This window comes from Pteropus medius, unplaced genomic scaffold, assembly GCF_902729225.1.
Source record: "Pteropus medius unplaced genomic scaffold, Ma_sr-lr_union100, whole genome shotgun sequence".
In the NCBI taxonomy this organism is placed as follows: domain Eukaryota; kingdom Metazoa; phylum Chordata; class Mammalia; order Chiroptera; family Pteropodidae; genus Pteropus; species Pteropus medius.
In genome coordinates, this window is record NW_024340849.1 from 2,910,202 (window position 1) to 2,936,354 (window position 26,153).

The 26,153-nt window shown below is 46.2% G+C and overlaps 1 protein-coding gene, 1 long non-coding RNA gene, 1 other non-coding gene and 1 pseudogene across 7 annotated transcripts in view; 2 read left to right on the forward strand and 2 right to left on the reverse strand.

Moving 5' to 3' along the window:
* The window catches only part of ZNF407 (zinc finger protein 407), a 372,930-nt gene that overhangs the window by 344,179 nt on the left and 2,598 nt on the right, over window positions 1–26,153 (reverse strand). For all 5 annotated transcript variants that reach the window (XM_039839590.1, XM_039839580.1, XM_039839583.1 and 2 more), the window contains exon 2: window positions 686–5,408. In XM_039839590.1, the coding sequence (XP_039695524.1) occupies window positions 686–5,348 (4,663 nt within the window). In that variant the 5' untranslated portion in view covers window positions 5,349–5,408. The remainder of the gene's footprint in view (window positions 1–685; window positions 5,409–26,153) is intronic.
* Window positions 7,959–9,542, forward strand: LOC120584043 (uncharacterized). The gene is made up of 3 exons (XR_005647939.1): window positions 7,959–8,270; window positions 8,600–8,778; window positions 9,380–9,542. It is a non-coding gene; the product is annotated as an uncharacterized LOC120584043 (long non-coding RNA).
* On the reverse strand, window positions 9,371–9,489 carry LOC120590822 (uncharacterized; annotated as a pseudogene).
* TRNAI-UAU (transfer RNA isoleucine (anticodon UAU)) lies at window positions 25,883–25,955 on the forward strand. The gene has a single exon. It is a non-coding gene; the product is annotated as a tRNA-Ile (tRNA).

A 26,153-nucleotide genomic window follows, 5' to 3' on the forward strand; every position in this document is an offset into this window, starting at 1 on the left:
TTAAAATAAAGAATGTATGGCAGGTTTATAGAAACAGTGCAGTGAATTTTTACATAAATTTAGAACAGTGGCTTATGCATTTTCCACCAAAAAAAAGTTTTCTTAAAAAAATTCCTACCTAAAATTAAACACTAAAATGGAACACTATATGTGACAGAGCACAGAAACTAAATCAGGTGCTAACTCCGCAAAAACCAAATCCCCAGGACACACTGACTCTGAAAGGCGCTGACTAATTTCGATTCTCGAAAGCGGAATCCGGTCGGCTGGGAGTTACACTTCTGGATATAAACTATCTGGCAATGAATATTTTTAAATCCCTAAAACTGTAGGAAAATTTGTATTATCCCATTCCTCAAAGCCACTTAATATGTCCTCTGAAACCCAAAGTGCCACTTAACAGATTCCCTGGAAAACCAAACAGTCAGGACTTAGAAACAGCCGAAGAGCTGAGAGGAATTTGACAAAAGTGGACTAGGCTTTTCCATCACGTTACGGAGTCTGCCAAGGACCTGCCTCTGGGATCGGCGCGGCCTAACGGCCGCGGGAAAGGCAAGTGCCAGCACTGGGCGCCGGCCGTGCGGGCAACACCACGTGGGCCAGCGGGAGGGCGGACGAGCCAGCGCGGCACGGATGCGGCGGAGAGCAGCGTCCGCGGCCAGCACGCACCCGCTCGGCGACGTACCTGTGTGAGTGCGGATGTGTGCCAGGAAGGCCATGGAGTTGCTGCTGCGGCACATCTTCCCGCAGTACCGGCACACGTTCCCCTGGTTCTCCTCCCTCTCGCGGTTGATCTGCTCGGTGTCCTCCACGATGTACTTGTTCACCTCCCGCAGCAGCTCTTCGTGCTGCCCTTTGATGTGCAGGAACAAGTTCTGCTCCGAGTCGAAGGGCTCGGTGCACTTGACGCACTTGAAGGTGGCGCCGCCCTCCGGGAGCTCCTCCACGCTGGCCTGCTCGTTCCTCACGTGGCCGGCGCTGGCCAGGTGCTGGTGCAGGTTGCTCTCGGTGTAGAAGGACTTGCCGCACAGCAGGCAGTGGAAGTGCTTCTCCTTGGTCGGGTGCTTCATGGCGATGTGAACGTTCAGGCCGCTCAACCCGTCGGCCAAGAAGCCACAGTCGTCGCAACGGATCCGGGTGGACTCGCCAAAGGAGCCGCCGTCGGACTTCTTCTTTCTCACGCCCTGAGCACAGTCCTTTAGGGGCGACTCGCCCATGTTCGCCCCCGCTGTCACCAGGCCCTCTTCACACTGCTCTAGCGATTCACTGTCTTCCGGGTTCTTGATTCTTATTATAGAAGAATCGAACCGGCCAAAACTGTACACAGCCTGTCCTTTATCATCAATACTGATTATAGTTTCATAAACGTCGTTACCCTCAATTGTGCTATCGGAAGCCAGACCATCCTCTTCCAAAATAATTTCAGTTTCGTGCTGCGAATTCATGACAATGTCCTTGCTCTCCAGAACGGGGTCTTCCCGCACATCCTTCAAACGCCCTGAACTCTGCACACTGCCAGCTCCGCCCTGACCCCCACCATCCAGGCCGAGCTGTCCTCCTGCCACTCTCGTCACGACAGGGACGGAGCTCTCCGCCGAACCCATTCCACCGGGAGCTCCAGGAGCGACCTGCTTGCTGAGGGCTTCGCCTGCACGTCCTCCTGCATGTCGTCCCAGGCTCTCACGTGTGTCTGCGTCACCAATGTCACTCAGCCTATCGTGGTTTGTCTTTGCTGTCTCATAACTCAAAGCGGAGCTTCTCGAATTTTCATTCTGGAATTTGCTTGGGGAGCCATAACTAGAGGGAATGTTAAGGGACAGCGCTTCCTCGGGTTTCCTAACTCCATCCTTGGCGAGGGGCTGCTGGAAGGTGTCACAGAAGGAATGGCCTTCGCCAAGATGAGACCCTTCTTCAGTCTCAACTTCCACAGTGTCAGGGGCACAGAGTACTTTCGACATGTCCAAATTGCTATTTGCATCTAAAATTGGACAATCGGCAGTATTTCTGCATTTAAGAGCTTCCAGTGGTTGGTGTGAAGTTAGTTGAAACGCTTCAGAATTTTCTGGACGCTGCTCCTCAGGAACGGTGCTGGTTTGGGACATTTCTGCAGAACCGGCCCCCATGTTCGAAGAGCTCAGGAAAGACTGCCTCTTCATCTTGTGCTTTTCTGTGGCTGCATGCCGCGTCATCTCTCGATGGGTCACGGCATAGTAGTCACAGGCCATGCAATAGAACGCAAACTCTTTGGTATGTTTCCGTTTTACGTGCAGTTCTAGAGACGCAGAAGAGCGAGCAGTGAACTCGCAGTGCGTGCACTTGCTGTCACCCACGGCATCTCGCTGGGAACAGGCACCCCCCTGTTGCATCAGGTCCTCTGCTGCTAGAGACACTTGTTCCTTCTTATCGGTGAGGTGACTCTCAGCTTCCCCATCCACAGAATGAAATACACCTTCAGCTTCAACTTCGACTGGATTCCCAAGCTCCTCCCCTGGCTTTTCTGGAAGGGAGGGCCCCGATCCGGCTGACGTGTGGGCAGGCTCATCTGAAACCGCAGAGTTGCTGTGTCTTCTACGGGCGGCAAGGCTACCCCCTTCGGGGCCAACGATGATATCTGAACTTTGTTTTCCATTTGCTTCTATTTCTACCCGTCCTTTATGTTTCTTGGTGGCACAATGACGTTCCATGTCTCCCTTAGTTACAGTATAATACTTACACACTTTGCATAAGTAACTGTACTGGTGACTGTGCTTCCGTCGGATGTGAACGGTCAAATTTGTAATGCTGGAGGCCAAAAGGCCACAGTGCGAACATGTCCGGGAGACGCTGCCTTTGGGTCTCCCTCTCTTAGGAGAGGCGCTCAGGGCTAACCCATCGTCTTTGGTGATCATGCCAGACTGCGACAGTTCCTTGGTAGGGAGCATGCTCTTCTCAAGGTAGGTGTGCTCCTGCAACTGCACACCTTCCAGGTGGCCTTCGATCCTTCCATTTCCGGAAATGTTAAAATCTTCTTTTTTGTCATTTGCACCTATACATACCCTTTCGATACACTCTTCAAAGCTTAAGCCAATATTATTCTTCTTGGCATTTTCAAGGTGCTTGCTTCTCTTAATGTGTTTCTCCATTCCTTCTTTGCTCAGTGAATAAAGATTACAAGCTTTACAAAGAAAGTGATAGTCTTGGCCATGCCGGAGCTTTATGTGTCTCGTGAGAACAGTGGAAGATCTCGTTTTATAAAAACACTTCTTACACTGAAACTGAGGCTTACTTGAATGCCTTCCTTCATTCCCATGGCTTCCCCGGGATTTTGCTGGTTCTTCCTGAGCTGCTCTTCCTGACTCGCTCAGAGGATCTTTTGTGTTTTCTGATTCTAAAGTACTTAAAGGTAAAGTCTGTAAAACCGAATCATTGTTAAATGATCGAGAAGTCTTTGGTGGAGCCGGAAAGCCAGCGTGGTTCTCAGTTGTTCTGTGCACCTCCAGGTCTTTCTCAGACAAGAAGAACAGGTTACAAGGAGCGCAAAGAAAACCCATCCTGTGCTTTTCCTTCATGTGGTCTCTAAGATTTATTTGATTCAAGGAAATAAATGAGCAACACTGACAACTGAGGACAGAGGCAGTTTGCTGATGCTGGCTATTGTGCAGATGTTCATCCAAGTCCCTCCTCGACTTGCTAGAAAAGTCACATTTTTGGCAGTGAAATTTCACCTCTTTTGTATGGCACCTCTTCACGTGGATTTCTACCTCTGTCCTACCTGCAGCTATCTGACCGTAGTCTGTACAAGGACACGGCATCTGACGGTCAGAAGCTGCCCTCGCTGCTGGGGACTCGAAGGAGCACACGAGAGGGGAGTTTCTTTTGTCCTGCTTCGGCGCCTGGGTTTCTGAGGAAGTCGAGCGCAGGGTGCGGCCACTGCCACTCGTGTCTACGTGTTTGGGCACTGACTCCGCATCACCTGTCTTCGGCTGTGTTCTGAAGTGTTTCACATAGATCCTCTGAGTCTCACTGGCACCTCTTTTGTTAATTCCTAAAAGATTAAACCTTTTCTTTGCCTGGCCTTTTAAGGCGAAAGTGCTAATTCGTCGTCGGAAGCTATTACCCAACACGGGAACATTTCGCTCAGGTCTTGGTCTCGAAGTTGGACTGGTACCATGTGCCGTCTGCAGGGTATTTCTGGTTGACGCTAATTCACCTAAGAGACCCTCGGAGGTTACTAAAGCTCCTACGTTTTTACTCTGGATTTCAGGATTTCCAGCTAGACCAGCGGCAGCTACCTTCTCTTCAACGATGTCTACTTTTTCTGACAAAGAAGTCTTGGATGGCGTCATTTCAACAAGAAGCTCGCTGCCATTTCCACTTTGTTCAGAGACGCTTCCTGTGAAATCTTTACACTTGCTGCCAGCATTTCTCAGTCCTTTTGGATCACTACTTTTTGCTATTGGTTTGGAAGCTCTTGGTTTGGAGCCACCATTTTTTGTTCCGATGGTACACGGTTTCTTAGGAAAAGGTTCTTTTGTTAAGATCTGCACAAACCCTCCACGAGCAGCAAGATTCTGACGCCGGAGATGTGTTTTGCCAAGACAGTGTGCATCCAAAAGGTTTTCTTCCGCACACTGAAAGCCACAGAGATCACAAGAAAAGACTTTCTGTGGCCCGTGTGTCTGTGTGACATGCATCTGCAGCGCTACACTGCTCTCTGCTTTGTGGCCGCAGTGGCAGCAGGCATGTTCCTTAGACTGTTGCACATGACATTCAGCATGCTTTTCCAAATCAGAGCAAGAAGAACACAAATGACCACAGACGTTGCACTTGAGAACTGAATCTGCGTTTCCAATGGTACAACTAACACTCATCTCTTTCATGGGAAAAGAAGATTCTCTTTCCGGGTCAAGGGAAACCATTTCCTGAGCAGGCTTTTTTCCAGTGTCTGTTTTCAGAGAAACAGCATCGACAGTGCTAAAACTGCAGAGAGGGGAGAAGGCAGAGGGGAGACACGTGTCTCCGCCTGAGCAGTCGTTCAGGAAGGGCGCCGTCACTGTCCCTCTCGGTGGGATGCCCGCTTCTGCAGCTGTGCTCTTGGGAGTCTGCAGTCCACAAACCGCCTGCTCCGCGGATAACGGCTCCGCCTCCGCTAATTTCATCCGTTTGGAAGCATGTTTATTTCCTTCTTCCTCCAAAACGACACTGTCAAAGTTGGAGGATTCCGAAAACCCTCTTTTGCTGGTGGAATTCTCAGAAGACTTTGCTGTCACATCAGACACAGGCCCACAATCCACCACATGGGAAGAAATGTTTACGTCTTTGTTCACATCCTCGTCCTCGTCACTCTCTGGTTTCTTCTCAGTATCCATCGTTAATAAAGTGCTGATGATGTTCCTTGTGCCAAGGGTGGCTCACTTCGCACTCATGACCTGCGAAGAAAAGAAATATGGGATTAAACCTTTGAATATAAAGACACACACAGTGACCGAAAAGTCAACATCCAGCGACACGCTGGGTGAAGAATATCATAAAGTTGGCCTCGACGAGACTCCCCCCCACTGGGATGGATCTGTTCGCACGCGCCCTCGTAAGAAGCGCGCAGCCGGGCGCCGGGAACAGCAGGCCGTGCCGCTGGCTCTGGAAGCAACGGTGTGGCAGGTACCTTTGACAGGAAAGGGGACCCTGTCAACCAGCTCGCAAAACAATCTCCCAGGTGTCCACGCTCTTTACCGGTACATTTCAATATACTATTTTTTTTGCTAAACAGAGACACTCTCTTTTGAAATTATGTCTCGGGGAACTCCCACCCTGTGAACTGGACTGAAACAGAACCGCGTGATACAGGTCGGGCGGTCGGGCGCTCCCCTCCGGACCTCCCGACCGGAAGGCCAAATGTGTAAACACGGCTGCTTCATCCCTCTCCCCGGAGCGAGCAGCCTCACCATTCTTCTTCTAACTGTACCCTAATTAACAACATGCGCCTTCTTAACACATGACAGGTCGCGCTCAAGCCCTTCTGCCAGTGAAAAGCCACTCGAATACCAGTTGTCAATCACCGATTTCTTCATCTAGCACCCATGCGGCGTGGCGCTGTCTGGAGGTTAATGGCAAAGGGGAATGTCGCTGGCAGAGCAGCATTAATGAAGTAAATTTGGGGAAGGAAAAAGAATTTTATTGAATAAAATGCTTTAAAATCAATAATATTGATTTGATTTCTCATTATGCTATTTAATTCAATTAAAACATATCATTTTCCATTTACTTTATATCACGATTGGAATCTTCAACCAAATGCCACATGATTTAATGTTAATAAAAAGCCATCACGTAGTATGACCTCAAATCTAATAACTATTTTAACTATTTTTTCTATAACAATGACCAACCAAATGAAATCTGTTGCTTTGATTCTGCTAAAAGTAGGGAAATATATATATATATATACACATACGTATATATACCTACATACATATATAAGTACAATGGCACCAAAAGCATGAATAAAAGAAGAAAATGGGATAAACTGGACTTTAGAAATTAAAAACTTCAAATGGCACTATGCTTCAAAGGCCACTATCAATAAATGAAAACCAACAGAATGCAAAAAAAACTTCGCAAATCACATATCTTATATAGGAATTAATGCAGAATATATAAAGAACTCTTATGACTCAATAATAAAGACAAATTAATTTTCAAATGAGCAAAGGAGCTAAATACACATTTCTCCAAAGAAGATAAACACAAATGGCCAAAAGGCTCATAAAAACATAACCTACATCAGTCATCACCAGAGAAATGCAAATCAAAATCTTGATGCGACACCACTTCACACCCACTAGGATGGCTAGAATCAAAAAGTCAGATACAACAAATGCAGGCAAGAACGTGGAGAAATCAGAACCCTCAGGCAAAGTTAGTGGGGATATGAAATGGTGATGCCACTTTGGAAGACAGTGTGGCAGTTCCTTGAACAATTAAGCAGGGACTTACCACACAGCCCAGCAGTTCTACCCCTAGGTATGTGTCCAAGAGAAATGAAAACCTATGCCCACTCAGAAAGCTGTACAAGAATGTTTACAGCACTATTATTCAGAAGAGCCAGAAGACGGAAACAGCCCAAATGTCCATCAGTGAATTAATGGATAAACTAAATGTGATACATCCATATAACGGAAGATCATTCAGCCACAAGAAGGAATGGAGGACTACTACATGCCACAATATGGATGAACCTCGAAAACATCATGCTACGTGAAAAAAGCCAGATACTATATGATTCCTCCTGTAGGCGATGTCCAGAATAGGCAAATCCATGGAGACAGAGAGTAGATTACTGGTCCCTTGGGTGGGGTGGGAGGTGGGGGGTGACAGCCAAAGGGGACAGGGTTTTTTTCTGAGGAGATGAGAACGTTCTCAAATTCACTGTGGTGATGGCTGCACCTGTTTGTGAATATCCTTAAATCCATTAAATCATAGTCTAAGTGGGTGAATTGCAAGGTATTTGAATATCTCAATAAAGCTGCTTAAAATACGTAAATCATATATAATCTAGAAAAAGAAATGTAATTTTTATGTTACTGTATTACAGTAACATTGTATCTCTTATTAAAGAATGAAAAAGATAAACATACGTGGTTTTCTTACGCTTATAAGAATGTGTTCTTCAGAATGTGTTCCAGAAAGTATAAATTATGTAAGAGGTTAACAAGTGTTTTTTGTTTTATTTTGTTTTGTTTTGTTTTGTTTGGGAAGAGGAAGCAATACCCTGGTTAAATAAATCTAGAAAACTCCGGTTTGAACAAAACTTGTTTTCTACAAGAGTCCTCAGTATACAAGCATTTCTCGAAGTAACTTTATTACGGAATCTTCTGTTTACCAAGACTCAAGAGACGGGCGCTCCACAGGGCCCTTCGAAAACGTTCTTTTACATACAGCCCTGGTTTTGCTACTCAACATTTGTGACGGGGGTATAAAAGGAGGAAAAAGAAAAAGAAAGGATGAGTCATGTATCTGCTCCAAAACTGTCACTTAGGACCTACTGCATGCCAAGCATTCTTGGTTTTAGACACTGGAATTACGGAAAAGAACCACACAAAATCTCTGCCCCACACTGCAAAGGGTGAGACAACACTTTTTTTTTAATAGATACATTCTCCATTCCGGAATGCCCTTCTGGTCAGGAAGAGTCACAGGGACTGAATTTATTGTTATACACGAAACAACTAAAAAGATAAACAGACAAACTCTATGAAACAACAGCACAAGACGCTGGACACCAGGCACCACAGGTAAGTGACCTCTGAGAGATGAGACCCAAACCAGGTAAGTCCCAGCTTACTACCTGGAGAAAGGGATCAGGCCACAGGACAGGGAGGGCAATCCCGGACAGAGCAAGAGTTGAGGGCAGCTAGGGTCTGTGGGGTGAAGGACAGGAGATGCCAGGAGGAGAGGCCCAGAGGTCTGCAGAAGGTTCCTCACGAGTGTCCCTGTGGAGACAGAGAACACGGCTCTCCTCCCAGAAAATGGTCTCCTGCCCCCTCACACTCGGCCCCTGGTAACTCCCCTACCTGAGGCAAGCTCTAAATTCTTCCACATGGGTTAGTTCTGCCTGTTCCAGGTCATGCGAATGGGATCGGACGACACGGGAGGAGGAGGACCTGGCTCCCTCTGCTCAGCAGTGTTTGGTGGCCCGCATGAGCAGCTGCTCCCCCTCACTGCTGGGCATACGCCGCCTATGGCTGCGCCGTGATCCCGCTGTCGGACCTTGAGCTGCTTCCGTGTTTTTTGGCTATTACGGTAAAGTTGCTATGAATATTCCTGTGCAAGTCTTTTTATGAACATATATTTTCATTTCTTTTGTATAAAAACCTAAGGGCGGTATTGCTGGGTTAGAGGGTTTGTTTAACGTCTTAAGACACCGCTTGACTGATTTTCGAAGTGGCTGTACTGTTTTACACGGCCACTGGCAATGTCAAGAATTTTGAGTGATCAGGTCCTCCCCCACATCTGAAGTCTTTCAAATGTTTGTCATTCTACTGGGCGTGTGCGACTTCCTTCTGCGTTTCCCTGAGGACCAGTTACAGTGCCCATCACTCTGTCATGTGCTTCGTGAGGTGCTTGTCTGCCCTCTGTCCATTTCTTAAATCAGTTGTTTGTCTATTTTATTATCGAGCTGGAGGAGTTGCTTATGTATTCTGGAAATAAATCCTTTGTCAGATATATGGTTTACAAATATTTTCTCCTTTTTTGTTTTATTAATGTTGTCTTTTGATAAGCAGAAGGTTTTGTTGTTTTGTTTTGTTTTGTTTTGGGGAAGGCAACCCTTGGTTGACTGCACAGATTTCAAGGACCTTGTCATCTTACGATCTCTTTATTTTTTTATTTTTTACGCCTACAGCACCTGGTCTTCCCAGGTGGTCTCCCATCCAAGCACTAACCAGCCCCTACCCTGCTTAGCTTCCAAGATCAGACGGGATCCAGCTTGTTCAGGAGGTCATGGCCGTAGACAGCAGAAGTTTTAAATTTTCATGAAATAAATTTTTTCCTGTTCTGGTTATTAATTGTCGAGTTTACTTTCGGTTTCCCCATGCTAGAATAGAAGGGCAGGGTTTATTTCATCCACACTTATATCCCAAAATCCCAGAATTCCAAGCACACAGAAGGTTCTAAAATAAATGAATGCCTCATTGTGATACAAGAAATGTCTCCTCTTAAGTATTTAGAAAAGAAACGAAAAATGTCTGAGATACTTTTCAAAACAGTCCAGGAGAGGGCACGGTGAAGGGTATGTGCTGACAGTGATTAAAGCTGAGTGACAGTGACATACGGATTCGATCCACTGTTCTATCAACTTCTGCATGTCTGCCCATGTGTTTGACAATGTCCATAACCGAAGTTACATTTAAATTTTTTTAATGCTTAGTCCATAATGGTGTGAATTCCCTTCTCCATGATGAATCCAACCATCTCGCACTCTTCCAACATGCTCTGGCACATGACCTGCGACACGACCTTCCTGTGGACAGAGGTGCACGCAGTGAGCACGCAGACACTGACCGAGGGAAGACCCATGCACGTCTGCGCAGAGGGGTAGTTCTAATGATGACACCTGACTCATACTTCTGGAGACAAAAGAATGACAACTACATTTATATGCACAAGCAAAACAATGACACCCTTTATTATCTTCTATCTAATGGCTCCGAAAATTCTAAAACAAAAGGAGGAAATGTTTCTACACTTGTTATTTCTCAACTGGTTTTTCAAATTAATGAAACACTTCAATATGTCACAGTATCAAGAAAGAACAACAGTCAACACATACCTGCGGCATGCCTGCCATATGAAAGGGACTCTAACGACACCGACACACTCCTGGCCCTCATCAGACTCATCTGCTATCAGGAGCCACTGATACACACACACAAAGGAACTCTGCTACCAGGCCACGTATGACGGTCATGTGTGGGATATAAACTAAGAGCTAAAGCAGCATAAATGAGCAAAGGTTCACACTTCCAAGTAGAATATTTGGCTAGAATAGCAGAAATGTCATCTGAGCTAAACCCTGAAGAATGAAAAATTGTTTTTGCTTCTATTGAGGGAGTGGGTAGGAACAGGTAAACATCGCAGGCAGAAGAAAGGCATCAGGCGAAGGCAGCTAAGCACTGGCTTCCTACAGCTCTGCAAGTTAACGCACAGGCAGATGGTCAGCCAGGACCACAACACACAGGCTCCGAAAGAAGAGCTGGAATTTGGTCAGTAGTGTCAGTGGCCAGCACCAAAACAGCATGGCCTCAGGGAGGTTGGTCCGCAGGATGCAGGATGCAGCTCAGGTGGAGGAAGCTCAGAGGCAGAAAGCAGCATTCCAGTGTTTAAGCCGCAAGGCTCAGAACTAGCCAGCAGGAGAGCAAGTGACCTAACCAGTACCTTCCAGTGATCTGGAGGGGATTAAAGGGAAATGAGGGAGTTTATGCTGATTAACCTGAAAAGAACAAGCTTAGTCAGAAAGGGTATTAGAACGAGTACAACAGGATCCACGGAGATGGCAGGAGGTGTCTTTTTAAAAGTGGAATTCAAAAACCACTCAACTGGGACAGCTTAAGGGCTCATTTTTCTGGAGGCATATTTCATTCATTCACTCAACAAACACTCGGTAAAAGCCCGCCCTGCTCCAGAAAGCCTCTGCAATCCTCTTAGCGACAAAGCTAACCACAGACCAGGCAGGAGACTCGCCACCCCTCCGCGCGAGGGGCGTAATCCCTTTTCGTGCTGCAAGTCCTGGTACCCGACACACCGGAGATAGAAAATGGGTCTCCGATGTCTCCCCACAGTAAGGCGTCACCATTCAGAGGACCCGGTAGGTGCGAGATTAAACCGCATGCTGCCCGCACATGTCCGTCACCCACCAGGCAGCACACGCCCTCACTCTGCCACACAGTTTGCAACACGGGCTTCCATGTGGTGTCTGCTCGAATCCAGATTCTCAGCTAGTGCCTTGACTGAAAAAAATAAGTTACACGTCACTGTATCATCTTTGATTTTACCTCTAAACCATTAGCTCTCCAAGAATCCGTCACGAAGGAAAGTTTCTTCTCTAACTAAAGTAGTCTCTGCTATGGTTTCAAAAGAAAAAGAAAGTTGCAAGAAATCAAAATACTCCTACTCTTTTTAAGAATAATCAAACAAATCAGGAGCAGCCTTCTGATGACACCTGGTGGCCACTTCTCATGGGAAGTCTCTGCAGCGCCTCTGAAGCATCGCAGGGACTAGGGAGCAACTGACCAAGACCCGCCCATTCCACACGCTGCCCTCCCTGCGCGCGCGGAGCCCTCCCTGCGCCTTCCTCCTCTCTGTTCCACCTCTTCTCATTCTAGCCTCGTCTTCACTTCTCTCTTCATCCCTTTTTCTAACCGGTAAACTGAGCGAGCTTGAGCCCTGATGCTTTTGCTGTCTCGCAAGCGTGTGCTCACACACACGCACGCGCTCTCGCTCTCGCTCGCTCGCTCTCTCACTGTATGACAGGGCCACCCATACAAGAAGCCGCCTTTTCTCTGCCTCCATCCCACAGCGTTCTACCCTTCGCCCCTCCCAGGCTCACCCGAATTAGTGGTGCGAGCGCGGTGAACTTGGCACGTGGTGGCACCAGGCCGCCAGTAAAATCACAGCGGGGATGTGAGTGTGCGGCACGGCAAGCGTGCACGCACGGGCACATACGACAACTCCCAGGAGTATTCCGCCCTCTCCCTGTGTGCAGTTCAGGAACAGATGACCTGCAGAGGTCAGCAAGGTCATACAGGAGGGACCCTCTCCTCTCAGAAGGACATGAGGGTGGGGAAGACTTCCTATAAGCCTGTCACCAGCTGCAAAGGTGACAGCTGGGCGGGGCGGCAATAAGTGGAAATATGTGCGCTACTCAGGTCTCTTTCTAAATCTACAGTTTGCAACTTGACCTTCTGTTGAAAATCTGTCTTACCATGACACTATTGCCTGATAAAGCATCACCAAGTCCACACATAGTCTGTTCATGAGAAACGGGTTAGGGCCTAGTTCTCGTTACCAAACGCCCCGTGCATAACTGAGGGTCACCGTGGGGTGCTGTGCTTCACCCCTCTGCTCGCCGTATTCTCCCGTGAGCACGTCCATTTGTAAGAGAGGACACGAAGTGAAGTCTCTGAGCCTACAAAGGATATCACTTCTCTACAAAAATGAATAAACTCTTCCATGACAAAAGGGTATAATTTAATGCCCTAAAAACTAGCTACTGGATACAGCAGAGGCAATTTTACCACAGTGAGCAGGTAACACAGCTGGGTGCATTCACAATGGCACGGGGGCAGGAACCCTTGTGTCCCGTAAACCCCTGCTCCCTGTCCCAAGGACAGGCTGCAACGCACCTGAGTTGGGAGCGTGTAATCCCGTGCATCTCCTCACCCAGGAAAATGCTTGGGGTGGTCCAGGGTGAGTGCGCGTTCCCTGACACTCCCTTCAAAGGGCAGAGCCTGCTTCCTCGCTTTGCCCCCTTGGTGTGGGAGGCCTCGGGTACCTGCTCCAAAGGGACAGAAAAGAGTGGAAGCGAGGGAGCCCAGCCGTGGGGACACAGTCCTGGAAGCGCTGTGCCTCCCCAGCATGCTGCCTGCCCCTTCCTGAGAGGACACTGTGCGGCCTCTGTAGGGGGCTCCAGTCCCTTCCAGCAGCACAGAGGAGCTGGGGGCTCCTGCCACAGCCCTGTGAGGGGCCCTCTGGGGCAGCTCCTCCAGCCCCGGGCCAGACTTCAGATGACTAAAGCCCCTGTAGGATGCTGGCCACAGCCAGGGGAGGCCCGGGGCCCACATCAGCCAGGTGAGCCCATCCCAAAGCCCTGGCCCACCGAAACTGGGGATCATGCATGCTTGCTGCCTCGAGCCACTCAGCTTTGACATAATTTGTCACGTAGTAATAAATGACTAATGTAATGATGCCCTTCTCTCTCTCCGCCCTGTCGAGAATAGCTGACTCGAGTTCGCCTCTCTACGTGGGTTTTACGTGTCTCCTTCCCGACACGCGCCGGCCTCTAACGGGACTGTCCAGCGCCGGCACACCGGTAGCCAGGCGAGCGGGGACTGGGGGGTCCCGGGCGGCCCGCACTGGCACGGCGGAAGCCGCGTCGGACCGCTGGAGGGCTCGGGGCTTTAATACACTGGCAGCAGAGCCATGCCTCTCCCGCCACCGGAATCAGATGCGGCTCAGCGCAGGGTGCGACACGGACAGGACACACCCAGAGTCAGCCAGGCGCCGGCTAAAACAGAGACGAGGAGGACGGCGCGCAGAAGCCGGACTCGTGCGGAGCGAAAGAGCCGTCTTCGCGTGCCCCGAGCCACCTCACCCGGGGGACGACTCTGCTCTCTGCGGCCCCTGGAACTGTCTGGCACCGACCCGCCCGAGGGCTAACGGTGGCCGAGGGCGCCTTCCAGCCAGGCTCGGGAATGTCAGCAGCCCGCAATCCGGACATTCCCCAGACCTGAGGAGGCGGCCCAGGCGGTACAGGCGACAACGGCCGGGGTCACAGGGCGGACAGACCACCACCCTCTGGCCACCGGGCCTGCGGGACCCTCTCGCCTCCCCAGCAGAAGGCACTTCAGTTGACAGCGGGGCCTCTGGCCACAGGACTCAAACTCCATCACAGTCCACCACCGAAGCACCTCAGGTGCCACGTTCAGCTTCCTCCTGGAAAAGAACCTTCCCGTCCAGAGCCGAGGACACACTGAGAACAGCAGTGGTCGCAGGAAAGCAAGACCGTCAGATGGAGAAGAACAAGGCCCACTCGGATCAGGGCGGAAAACTGTTTCCGTCCCAGGGTTCCCCGAGCTCCACCCCAAATATCCAATTCAATTCTTCCTGTGAGGTGAAAATTAGAATATTTTCTTAGCGCTTACGACAGCCGCTAACAAAGCTGCTCACAGGGACCAGGCCGTGATGAGCGGAGAAGCAGCGGGCCGCCCTCCCCTCCTTCGGCAGAGCCCAGCGCCCGACGCGGCCTGCGACGGTGCGACAGCACCGCAGACCGAGGGGGAGATGAAGCGCAGGATCAGCTAGCCTTCTCGACTGCCTGCTCCTTTTTCTTTCTTATCTTCTTACACTTCAAGTACTATTTTCCAAATATGTTAAATTGATCCAGTAATAAAGTTAATTTTATGACGTTCTTATGCCAACCACCTCTGACAAATTTATCTTTTGTAGTCAGAAAGATTTTATAAAAGAAGTTAAAATTTAATATATCTCTTCAAAATATATTTTTAAAATCAATGCTTTATTAGCATTTCCATCTGTTTTAACTTTTTGAAGAAGGAAGATTTTTATTGGAACAGGAAAACAGGAAAAAAAGGAATGAAGATTCCGCAAGTAGAAAATGGAAACATTCAATGCCATTAAAAGCAGACACATTGGATCGTTTGTATCCCATGCCATTTGAAAAGGTTGTTTTATTATCAAAGTAACTAATCACAATGAAACCATCTCTTACAACTAAAGACATTATAATGAATTTTCTTTACAGCTACAGAGAAATGGAATTTGCTGTTTCACATCAAATAGAACAGGATGCATAAATTCCTCTTCCTATTTATTGTAAAATATAATTTCATCTATAAAATCAGTCATGAAATATTAAAACTGAAACAACAGAATTTATATCCTTTACTTAATTTAGTTTAAACGGTCTATTCTCTTAAGAAAAAAAAAAAGGCAGGGGGAGGAGGGGTACATGTGATAGAGCCCCTACCTTATCATTAAGTGTTTCCATTAGACCCTTTATTTTCAAGAATTTATCATGCAGCCATAAAAAAGGCATTCCATGATCAAAGTTAGTACACTTTCCTTAAATATGTCTTTCATCTTTTTCAAAAGACAAGAGAATGAAGCACACAGCATGTGAATGCTGAGGAAAGGAAAGAGCATCGGGAGCATAAAACTCAAGAAACATACATAACACATGGGCACTGAAAATTTTAAACGCTAGTAAAAAAGAACATTAAGGAACAAATGAGGAGGCCTTTGTTTTCGACCCAACTGTGTAGGGCAACAATCTGTGTAGGACACCTGGCGACCATGTAACTTTCCCGTGCCTCAGTTTCCTAGTCTGCAAAGTGGGAGGAAGGACTAAGATCCCTAACTTCGGTGAGAAAAACCCCTCACTGATAGCAGGGAACTGCTGGACATTCAATCGGTAGAAAAAAATATTCTTAGTAATGGATTTGTTTTTCATTCCATCAGAAAAATAGGAAGAAAACTGGTAGCTCCAAAATGTAAATCTGGGGAAAATATAACTTTAGTGAGCGAGTGAAGACACGTCCCACAGTGCTCTTGCTCAGATTCTCCAGGTCCACTGAGAAGAGATGGAAGACAATGGCTAATCAAAGAGCTGCAGGCGAAAAAAACTAAAACTACTAATTTTGGAAGAAATCTGGAAAACACTGTAATTCCAAATGCCAATAAGCTAACGCACGATGTAAAACTATCAAGTCTCAAGACATTTGGAATATAAATTATTAGGTATCAAAGATCTGAGTGTTAAGAAAGTATATTTAGAAAGGAGAACTTCAGTATTAAATTTTAAAAATATACTTCTAACAAAGTCCATTTATATAATAAGGTTAATAGTTTTTTTCCTCTGGGTAGTGAAATTATAGGTAATTTTTTTCCTTCTTCCTGGCACTTTTCTGTACTTTCTAAAATATATTACTTTGGGGAGAAGACTGAGGGGGAGCTTTAAAAAAAAACTCTACACATGGTTGAAGTAATGGAAAACGATGACTACTCTGAAGAAAGAACAGAAGCCCTAAGACAGAAATGCATTTATAATTGTGCTTTTTGGGCCAAACTCAGAATCAAAACAAAAAGTTAGGGGGTGACTTGTAACAGATGCTTGCAGTCTAATATTGGTCACGTCACCCAGGGACACAAAGAACTCTACCTACACTCGTGGGGCCTCACACTAAACTCAAGACTGGAAGGAGGAACACAAGGAGCCCACCCGGCACCCAGGTCTTGGCCTTTAAAGCCATATGGCCCCACTGAAGGGATCCTGGGCTCCTCCGGAAATGGCAGAGTCCAGGGCTGGGGCAGGGTGGTACACGTGGAGCCTAGAGCGTCTCATCATGGCAGAAAGTGAGGAAATGCTTTATAAATGATGTGACAAAGACACAGCAGTCAGCTGGAAGGGGTTCCTACTGGCCAAATCCTCAAATCCTACTAGGTCAATTTGAGCAGCAAAACAACTAAGTACCAGTAAACCATTAAAAGTAATAACGAAAATCCGTATTAATGACTGGGAGACAGACAGATGGACACACTGATGGGGCAAAGGGGTGGACAGAATGCGGAGGGCCACTGGTAAATATGAAAGGAGTGCAGGAGACAGAAAATCGTACTGGGAAAAATCGGGCAGGAATCACCAATGGATGCTAAGTCTAGGGGGGAAAATCATGATATGCAGAATGTCTAAATGGAGTTAAAGTGTCGCCCTAGAGCTTATTAGTTGTAAGGGAAGAAAAAGCTCAGTAATTGTCCAGTGGATAAATCACTCCTTGCCGGGGATGATCAAAATTGACACCGTCGATGAAGGGCACACAGATATGGCACGCCCCAGACATCCCGCCCCGGGAAGGGCAGGCACCTGTTCACCTCTGCAGCCAGGAATGCGAAACCTGCAGCTCATCAAGGCGATACAAACACAGCATGAGGGCTATTTCATTTAAAGAAGAGAAAGGAAAGTGGGGTGGACGACATTCCTCACGAATGTCAATGTCCTCGCAGACTACGGAAATGCTCCAGATCATAGGAGTCTCAGAGACACGACAACTCAATGCAACAGCTGTTCTCAGACTGGACTCTGTGATGGCAGGGGAAAATGCTATTAAGGACACTTTAGGTCAACTGACAAAAAGTACTGTGATGGTTAATTTTATGTGTCAACTTGACTGGGTTAAGGGACTCCCAGAGAGCTGGTAAGACATCATTCTGGGTGTGCCTGGGAAGGGGGTTTCTGAAAGGGATGAGACTCTAACTGGCAGGCTGAGTCAAGGAAATGGCCCGCCCCAACGTGAGTGGCCTTCAGACAACCCGCTGAGGACCCCTGAGTGGAACAAAAAGGTGCAAGAAAGGCGAATTTACTTTTTTCCCGTCCTCGAGCTGAGGCATCCACGATCTTCTCCCGCTCTTAGGCATCTGCGCCCCTGGTTCGTGGACCTTCGAAATCGAGCTTTCCCATTTCTCCAGCCTAAAGAAAGGCTGTGGGACTTCTCGGCCTCCGTGATCACGTGAGCCAGCTCCTACAGTATGGATACAGATCTCCCACTGGTTCTGTTTCTCTGGAGAATCCTGGCCGATACGGAGTTTGGTACTGAGAGTGATTCCAGAGGAATGCAAAATTCCTTAATTTTGGGGTTTCTGGGGTTTCTGGAACTGGCTCTGTCATCCAGTGAAATTTAAAGATTCTAGTGACTATTTCTAGAGCAAAGAGCGTTTATATAGTCTCTGGTGTGAACTGTTCACAGCGATACACAGAACACCTGCGGTGGGCATCCTCAGCAACCTTGGAAGTGAAGAGCCAGGTAACTCGGTGTGACACCTATGAACATCTTTGGAAAGCGAAGGCACACAATGACTGGCTGGTCTGCCCTCGTATCACTGGACAAAATGGCGAAAGAGGATGCGCTCGGCGATTAGAATTCCCAGCTCCAGCCCCCACGGGTGACCTAAGAGCTTCTAAGGAGAGCTTGATCTCTTGCAGCCCCGGGGCTGAAACTACGGAGAATCAAACTCAAGCTCGTTCTGTGATTGGCTACACTACATGAGAAAGCAAGCTGAACCCTCCGCCTCGCAGGGCGTCTGCTGCAGTGGAGAGGGAACAGACTGGGAAGGAAGGGGGCTCTATGAATTGGGATGGTGATGGTGGAAAGACCCTGATGAAGATGGGGACGCTGAGCCCCTAAATTCTGACAAGTCTTCTTCGCCAGTGGAAGAAGTCTCCCCACAGTAGCAGCCTGCCAGTCACTATAATAAATCTCATGTTCTATACTTATAAACGAAAGAGGCAGTGCATTTGCTCTTAAAAGTGTGACTCAAAAGTGGCATCCACCACTTCCACTTACACCTGTTTCACTTGAGGGACTTTGAAAAATGCATCTCTAGCTCATGGAGGGGAAGACCTGGTTTAGGTGGAAAGCTAGCCATGTCTGCCATACACCTGTCCATAAATTATCATGGTGCTTGTTATTCTACCATTAATGAAGGCTTTACAAGACTTACGAACTCCTTTTCTTGAGAAATGTAACTATCCCTGGAAGAGCACGCCTAAAGCTATTCCACATTTGTAAAACAAAATAATTACGCACAATATCGACCATTTACAAATTTATGTAATCATCAAAACATGAACCCCCAGGTCCTAGCCCTGGAGACAGAAATCCATAGTCTGAAAGAGCTCCGTGGGTGATTCTAAGGAGCCAGATTTGGGGCCCACTGGATTAAAGTCCCCCCGTACCTTCAAAAAAAAAACAATATATACTTAACATATATTTACCACACGAGGAGCAGACGTGCAGAGGAGCGGGGAAAAGGCGGCAGAAAGGCGAATCGGGAAGAGAGTAACCGTACTGTACCGAACAGGGCTATCACACAGGTCCAAAACCGTTTATCCACATCATAGTTTGCCACACAAAATTATTCTGAATGTCATTTTAGCAAACCCTGCCTCAACCTACCACCCTGAAATCCTGGGGTGTCAAATACCACCCATGTGGAAAATCAGATTATGGATGATGAAGATTCTTAATGAAAACTGTTCGCTCTCATTTTTTGAAAGACTAATTTCTACTACCTCTCTCCAGATGATCTAAATTTTCTAAGCTATTTTTAAAAGAACATTATCACCTTAGTTTAAATTCTAATGGTTTTATAATTATATGCACTCCTTATAACCGTGATTCCTCATTGTATAATAATTGATCCACTAATTACATATCAAAGTCTGATCCATAATTCACAATCAGGAGAAATCACAAATGAATTGTATACTTCGAAAGAGTGGTTTGTTGCTTGTTGTAAGTTTAGAACACAAAATTTCCATCGTATGTAGTAATGGATAAACATGCTGGGCTTTGGGTGCATTAGATGATTGCACTGGAACTAATCCAGCTGTGTCAAACAATGTCTCTTCACTACCAGGCTTAATCACCTTACTTGTTTTTATTTAAAACTATTTGTTTTTTTTTTTTAATGGGAGATATAAAATAAAAGCGAAGTATGAACATCATACACATTCGAAAAACACTCAGAATTAAGACAGATTAGCTGGTTTTCGCAAAATGCAGACGACACTAGAAAAGCTAAACTACCTACAAAGTTTTCAGAAGCCTGTGCTCTATATGCCCAGAAGGGGTCCCTGACAAGCACTGCATGTGTCTGAGACACAGGCATCCTGCCTTTGGAAGGGCTCTCATGGGCCCTATCAGACTCTGATACAAAGTATGACATTACATAATTACAAACGCTTGGCAGTTCTGGTTCAGACAACTTTAGTGCTCTTACCACCAAACAAACAGTAGCGCTACTTGATTCAGAGGACATGTACTTTGACTTAGGACTTCTAGAACCATATTTTTATTTTTATTGAGTAAACTGTCCTACCAAGATGGCTTAAAATAAGGTTTCTAGTATAAGTAATGCTTATTTGAAAAAAAAGACCTCATAATATGGGATAAATATGATGCACACAAAAATTATCAAAACTAGGAGGAAAGGGAGCATCCCTAAAAGTGCCCTTTTAGCAATCGACCCCCCAGCACGTGTGATAGTGCCACTTTCTAATGAACTGGAAGACGCAATCCTTAGAACTAAAGACAAAATGCAATTCAAAATGCTTTTTCTGCTTCAGGGACTTGTCCTCTGCTAGAATGATAAAGTCCCATATGTTGGTTTAAAGACAAACCTGCTAAAAGAAAGAAAGCAATTTGAAAACGGAGGTAAATACGCCCTTTCCAGCCCTCCACTCCCATTCCTATTGTGACTATGACTTTTGTTCTCGGAACTCCAGCGCTCAGACATAACTCGGCTTTGTCTGTGACCTTCTACCTCCTGTCAGAGCACGTGGGGTCAGACGGTCTCTTGCACTCTGTGTGTCCACAGGCACCTTTCCTCCTCGTGAAACTGGGACAGCATGATGCAAACTGGGGACGGAGGCGCACTGCAGTCCTGCATCCGGCTGACTGAGTACAAACTCAGCACGCGCTGTGCGTCTGGCACCCAGCAGGTGCTCAGCAAGTATTAACAATCATTATCATCAAACTAATCTTTTTGACATCTCTACTCCTGAAACTATTTTCATATCGTAACTCTGCAAGAACATATCTCCGCCACCAACACCCTTCACTTCTTCATACAAAGTGAATCGTCCCTGTGCAGACTGTACAAAAAGAGAAAAACATAAATGTCTGTTTTGTCTATGTAAGAACGTCCAAACCTGTAGAGAATTTTTATAAAAGTTTATTTGAGCCAAACTGACGATTGCCAGGAAGCAACATCTCAAATGCTCCAGAGAACGTGAACAGCTTTGCGGTTTCTTTCATGCGTTTGGAATTAAGGAGGGAATGAAGGAAGGTCACTGAAGGTTGGAAGAAGCAAAGCAGAGATCTGAGTACAGGACAGGTAAGAGTCTGTGCTCACTTGAGGATGGTCACGCCTTCCAGAGGAATTACTTCTGGCATTTCGAAGGTGTGCTAACCTAGGTACACAGAAACAGCGGAAGGCAAAGATAAACCTGTTGCTAAAGAAGTTCTATGCCTGGGGCGTGACCTCCCATGGTGACCTGCCCAGTTAGGAATTTATAGTCAGGTCACCCTGTGAGGTTTCTTTCCATAGAAACTGTTTTCATCCAGTTTTCTCACTGTCTGACACAAAAAAATTTTAGTATGTGAAAGGTATTAAACGTAACAAAACCTTGCCAACAGATCACAGTCTGAGAAATTAAATTCTTATCTTGGAAGTCCTGTTGATGTCCCATCGCCTCCCCTCCTCTTAGAGCTACCAACTTGAATCTTGTTTGTAATTCACCTGTTTTCTTTATCAGTTTACCATATCTGTATTCCTAACAATATGCAATTTTGTTTTGCATGTTCCTCAACTTAAAAAATAAATAAATACATAAAAGAGAAAAAACTACATGCATTCTTCTGGAAATAGTTTTTTTCCCCCACCGGAGATGATGTTCCTGACACTTATCCTCAGTGACACACGGAGCTAAAATCCATTCAGTTTCATTACTGTATAGGACTTAATTCCAGGAATACAATTTACCCAGTCTCCTGTGATGGACACTGCCTCCAGGTTTTTCTCTTACGATACAATTTGAGCATTCTTGTACGTGTCCCCAGAGACCCATGCACATACTTTTCTCTAGGGCAGTGGTTTCAACTGATTTTAGCATGCATCAAATCACCGGGACAGCTTGTTAAGCCTGTACCCTGTTCCATCCCCAGTTTCAACGCCATACGTCTAGGGTGGGGCTCAACATCTGCATTTCTAACAAGTTCCTTCAGATGGTGGGAACAGAATTTAGAAGCACTGCTCTAGGATAAAGACCTAAGAGTGGGATTACAAGGCCAACAGGTGCATGCATCTCTGACTTTACTAGGTAATTCCAAAGCTCCTGGACCAATCTGCACTTCCATCAGCAGTGTATAAGCAATCCAGCGGTTTCCTTCCTCCCCAACAGATGTCAGATTTTTACTTCTTTGCCAACCCAATGTGTATGAAAGTATATACCATTTTGGTCCTAATTTGCCTTTTGCAAATTACTAATGAAACTGAGAATCTCTGAATTCAGGTTTCCTCTTCTGTGAGATGCTTAGTCTGGTAATTCACCCATTTCTCTATTGTTCGTATCAATTGGTTGTTGTTTACCTTTCTGGATACTAATCTTTTATCAGTAACGTGTACTGAAAATGCCTATTCTCACTTGTGTTCTGTCTGTTCACTTTCTTGGTTTCTTTTAATAAACACTAATGGTCAATATGAATATTGTCAAACACTGATCTTTTCCTTTACAGTCTGTACCTTCTGTGATTTGTTTAAAAACCTTGTCGCTCCATCGGTCATATATACGATCACTGTCCAACACTATCTTCTGAAAGTTCCATAGGTTTGCCTTCCGTATTCAAGCCTTTAAGTGTTGACACTTGTACTTGATTTTAGTAAATGACACGAACAGAAATGTATCCAGCCCTCAAAAGTTTCCTGCTTGGTAAGAGCCACAGATACTGCCAGCTCTAACTTTAGGGGGTTACAGAACGTGCCCAAGTGAAAACACTGATCAGCTGTTAACTACTTGTTCATTCCTCTCTCGTTGAGACAAACAAAAAATGGAAATTTTCAAGGTGACATCTGGAAAGTTATTAGCAAATAAGTCAGACTATGATCCCCACCCCACCACACTTCAGGAAGACTCCTTTTAAAAATATCCAAATAGAAGGAAGGAAGGAAGGAAGGAAGGGAGTGGGAGGGAGGAGGGAGGAGGGAGGAGGGAAGGAAGGAAGGAAGGGGAGGGAAGGGAAGGAAGGCCTCCATTTAGTCTTGTTCTAAAAAAAGAAAGTTAAGCATTGGGGAAAGTGTGGTTTCGAAAATGGGCATTCTCCATAGTATTGGTGGAGATATAAATCTATACAAACCTTTCTAGTGGGTAATTTTGCAATAAACACATGAAAAAGCCTAAAAATATGTACCTTCTCTGAGCAATCAATGACGTCGCAGAATTTACCCTAAGGAAACAACTGGACATAATACGTGTTTAAAGATATCCACCAGGGAACGCTGCACACAGAAAGACCTGTTACCAAGCTGGAACGCAACGACGCGGGATGGCTCCCAGGTGAGGCTGCGTGGCCGTCCACAGACAGAACAGTGTCACCGGAGAAAGGTGTTCACAGTGTCCTGGCAACTCACAACAGCGGCTAACAAAATACGGGCAGAACATTCACTTATTCACAAATAGTTATTGAGCGCCTTGCGTGTGCCAGCTGCCAAGCAAGTCGCTGGTAAACAGAGATCCGCGACCGCCTCGAGGGGCTTCCGGGCTTCGGGGAGACAGGCCGGAGGGGGCGCTTCCCATTTACTCCGGTCGGGATGCTACAGGCGCACACATTTTGCAAACAGAGACAATGTGCCTGTGTGCATATGTACTACACCCCACATTCCACCGGCGTGACCCACAGAGAGAACACACACACCCAGCTCCACGGACTAAGCGAGTGGAGAAGCGCGACTCCTTACGCAACTGCTGGAAGGAGCTGAAACGCAACCGTCCTCTGCAAAAATGCTCCAGGGAGAATTTTAAGAAAGTCACAGGTATGGAAAGCCGCACACACTGGAAGACAGGCGTGAGACAGATCACAGAACCACAGCAAAAGAACCGGGATGAAGCGCTCCCACTGCTGCCAATTCAAAACCGACACTGACCAAGATCAAGGACAAGTTTTTGAGCAAATACCTGTTCTTCCAACCCCCATTCCTTTACCCTTCCCTGCTATGCTTCGGTCTAACAAATAACAATGAAGCCTCCCAAAATAAGAACTATCTCACAGTTAGGGTCACGCTCAAGGGATTCTGACTTAACACATTCGTTTCTTTTATACTTCTACACTAAAATCAGTTATGAGGCTTATTAATTACAAAGGGAACATTTCGAACATTAGAGCACAAAAAGATGTCAGACAGCACCTCAACCAAGAGATCAAAATTAACCTTTACCAGTGACACACACACACCGGAGTGCTACGCACTGGGAAGGGCATGACCTCACTGCTGGGATATCCCTGCCACAGCCGCTTAACCCTCGATTTCCTTAATCATGAAAGATTCTACAAAATAACTGACCGGTACTCTTCAAAGGGTCGTAAAAGATAAAGAAATCCAAAAAGCACTGTCACGGCTAGCAGACACTAGTGAGACATGAGAACTAAATGCAATCCGTCATATTGGATTCCATTCTGGCCCAGAAAAAGGACATCCGTGGGGAAACATGAATAAAGTCTTGAGAGTAACTGTATCAACTGCCTGGTTTGGATGACTGCACTATGGTTACATTACATGTCAACATAAGGATGCTGGTTGAAAAGTTTATCGGAACTCCCCGGACTATTTTTTAAAACTTTTTTGTAATTCTAAAATTATTTCAAAGTAAAAAGTTGTTTTAGAATCATTTCAGATGAATGATAAAAAGGTATAGAGGATCACTCGTTAACATTAAAAGATGCTACCTCCGGTAATTGCTAAAAAAAAAAAAAAAATCATTACAAATAAGGTTCAAGCTAGAATAAATTGAAATTATTCAAGAAAAACCTGCAATTGAGATAATTTAGAGAGCAGAGTAACTTTCCTAAGCACTAAAGTCTCTCCAGATAAATGACCTACCTTACTCTTTTTTAATTTAGTTCAACCTACATTTATTCAACATCGACTGTGCTAGACCCTGATAAGACCTTGACATACAGGAAAGAATTATTTCAGTACATGAAATGACAGAGAAAAGCACCGAGCAACAAAACTAGAAGTAAGTTTTCACTGCTGTACAAACTAGCAGTCGACCTGGAGGCCCTTTTCACTGGGAATGCTGATAGGACCGAGGGCCCTCACGGGTCATGGGTTTCCCCTTCAACAGTGACATGGTTCTGACCTCTAGAATTACTTCCAAAAATGATCCCTGAAAATGTTAAAATGACTCTCTCTGAGAAATACTCTATTTCTAGTCCTTTCTTTCATCTAATCATGTTGACATTGGTGCCCTACTGTCTGTAACACAAAATTAAAGAACTTGGTTCTCTGAGTACCAAGGAAAAGGTTTGGTTGGTATAAACCCAGGGAGGTTTATTTACTGTCTCTTATAAGAGATCAAAGGCAACAGGGTGTAAGGCCAGTGTTCTCAAAGTGTGGCCTCCGAGCCAGCAGCTTCGGCATCACCCAGGACCTTGTCAGAAATGCAGTCTCAGCCCCAGCCCAAACCTACTGAGGTGGCACCTCTGGGCAAGGCCCAGCATGTCTCCACAGGCCCCAAAGGTGACCGTGACGCACCTTCATTTTGAGAACCACAGACGGAAGAGCAGGAAGACCAGCCTGCAGATCAGGCGGCCTAATTCTAATCCTTGCTCTGCCACTAATCTCTGAGACGGATGTGTCACTCTACAGGGCTCAGCCTCCCTAGCAGAAAAGGAGGGAATGGCATAGATCAATGCCACAGTCTGCACGCCGTAACTTGTTAACTCCGTGAGGGCACTCACTCCTGCAAGGCCCAAAAGTGAAGAGCACACCAGTGTGTCACCGCTCATTTCTCCTTCATCAAGATGAAACAATTAAAATCTCTTCAACTGGGGGTGGTTCCATAGAGTAGTGGTTAGCACGTCTGCTTTATGCGCAGAAGGTCCCGGGTTCGAGCCCTGGTGGAGCCATGGACCGTACTCCGGGTGCACCAGGCCCTGGGTGCGCGCCGTGAGTACATGGGAGGAGACACCCCGCCTTCAGAGATCCAGCTCTCAGGGGAGACCCCGTAGGTCAGGGGTGGAAGTGGAGAAGAGGAGAAAACAAAAGTTCTTCAACTGGTCCCTGAATCAGATTTAATAGATCTAAAACTGTTTTAAATAAAAGTG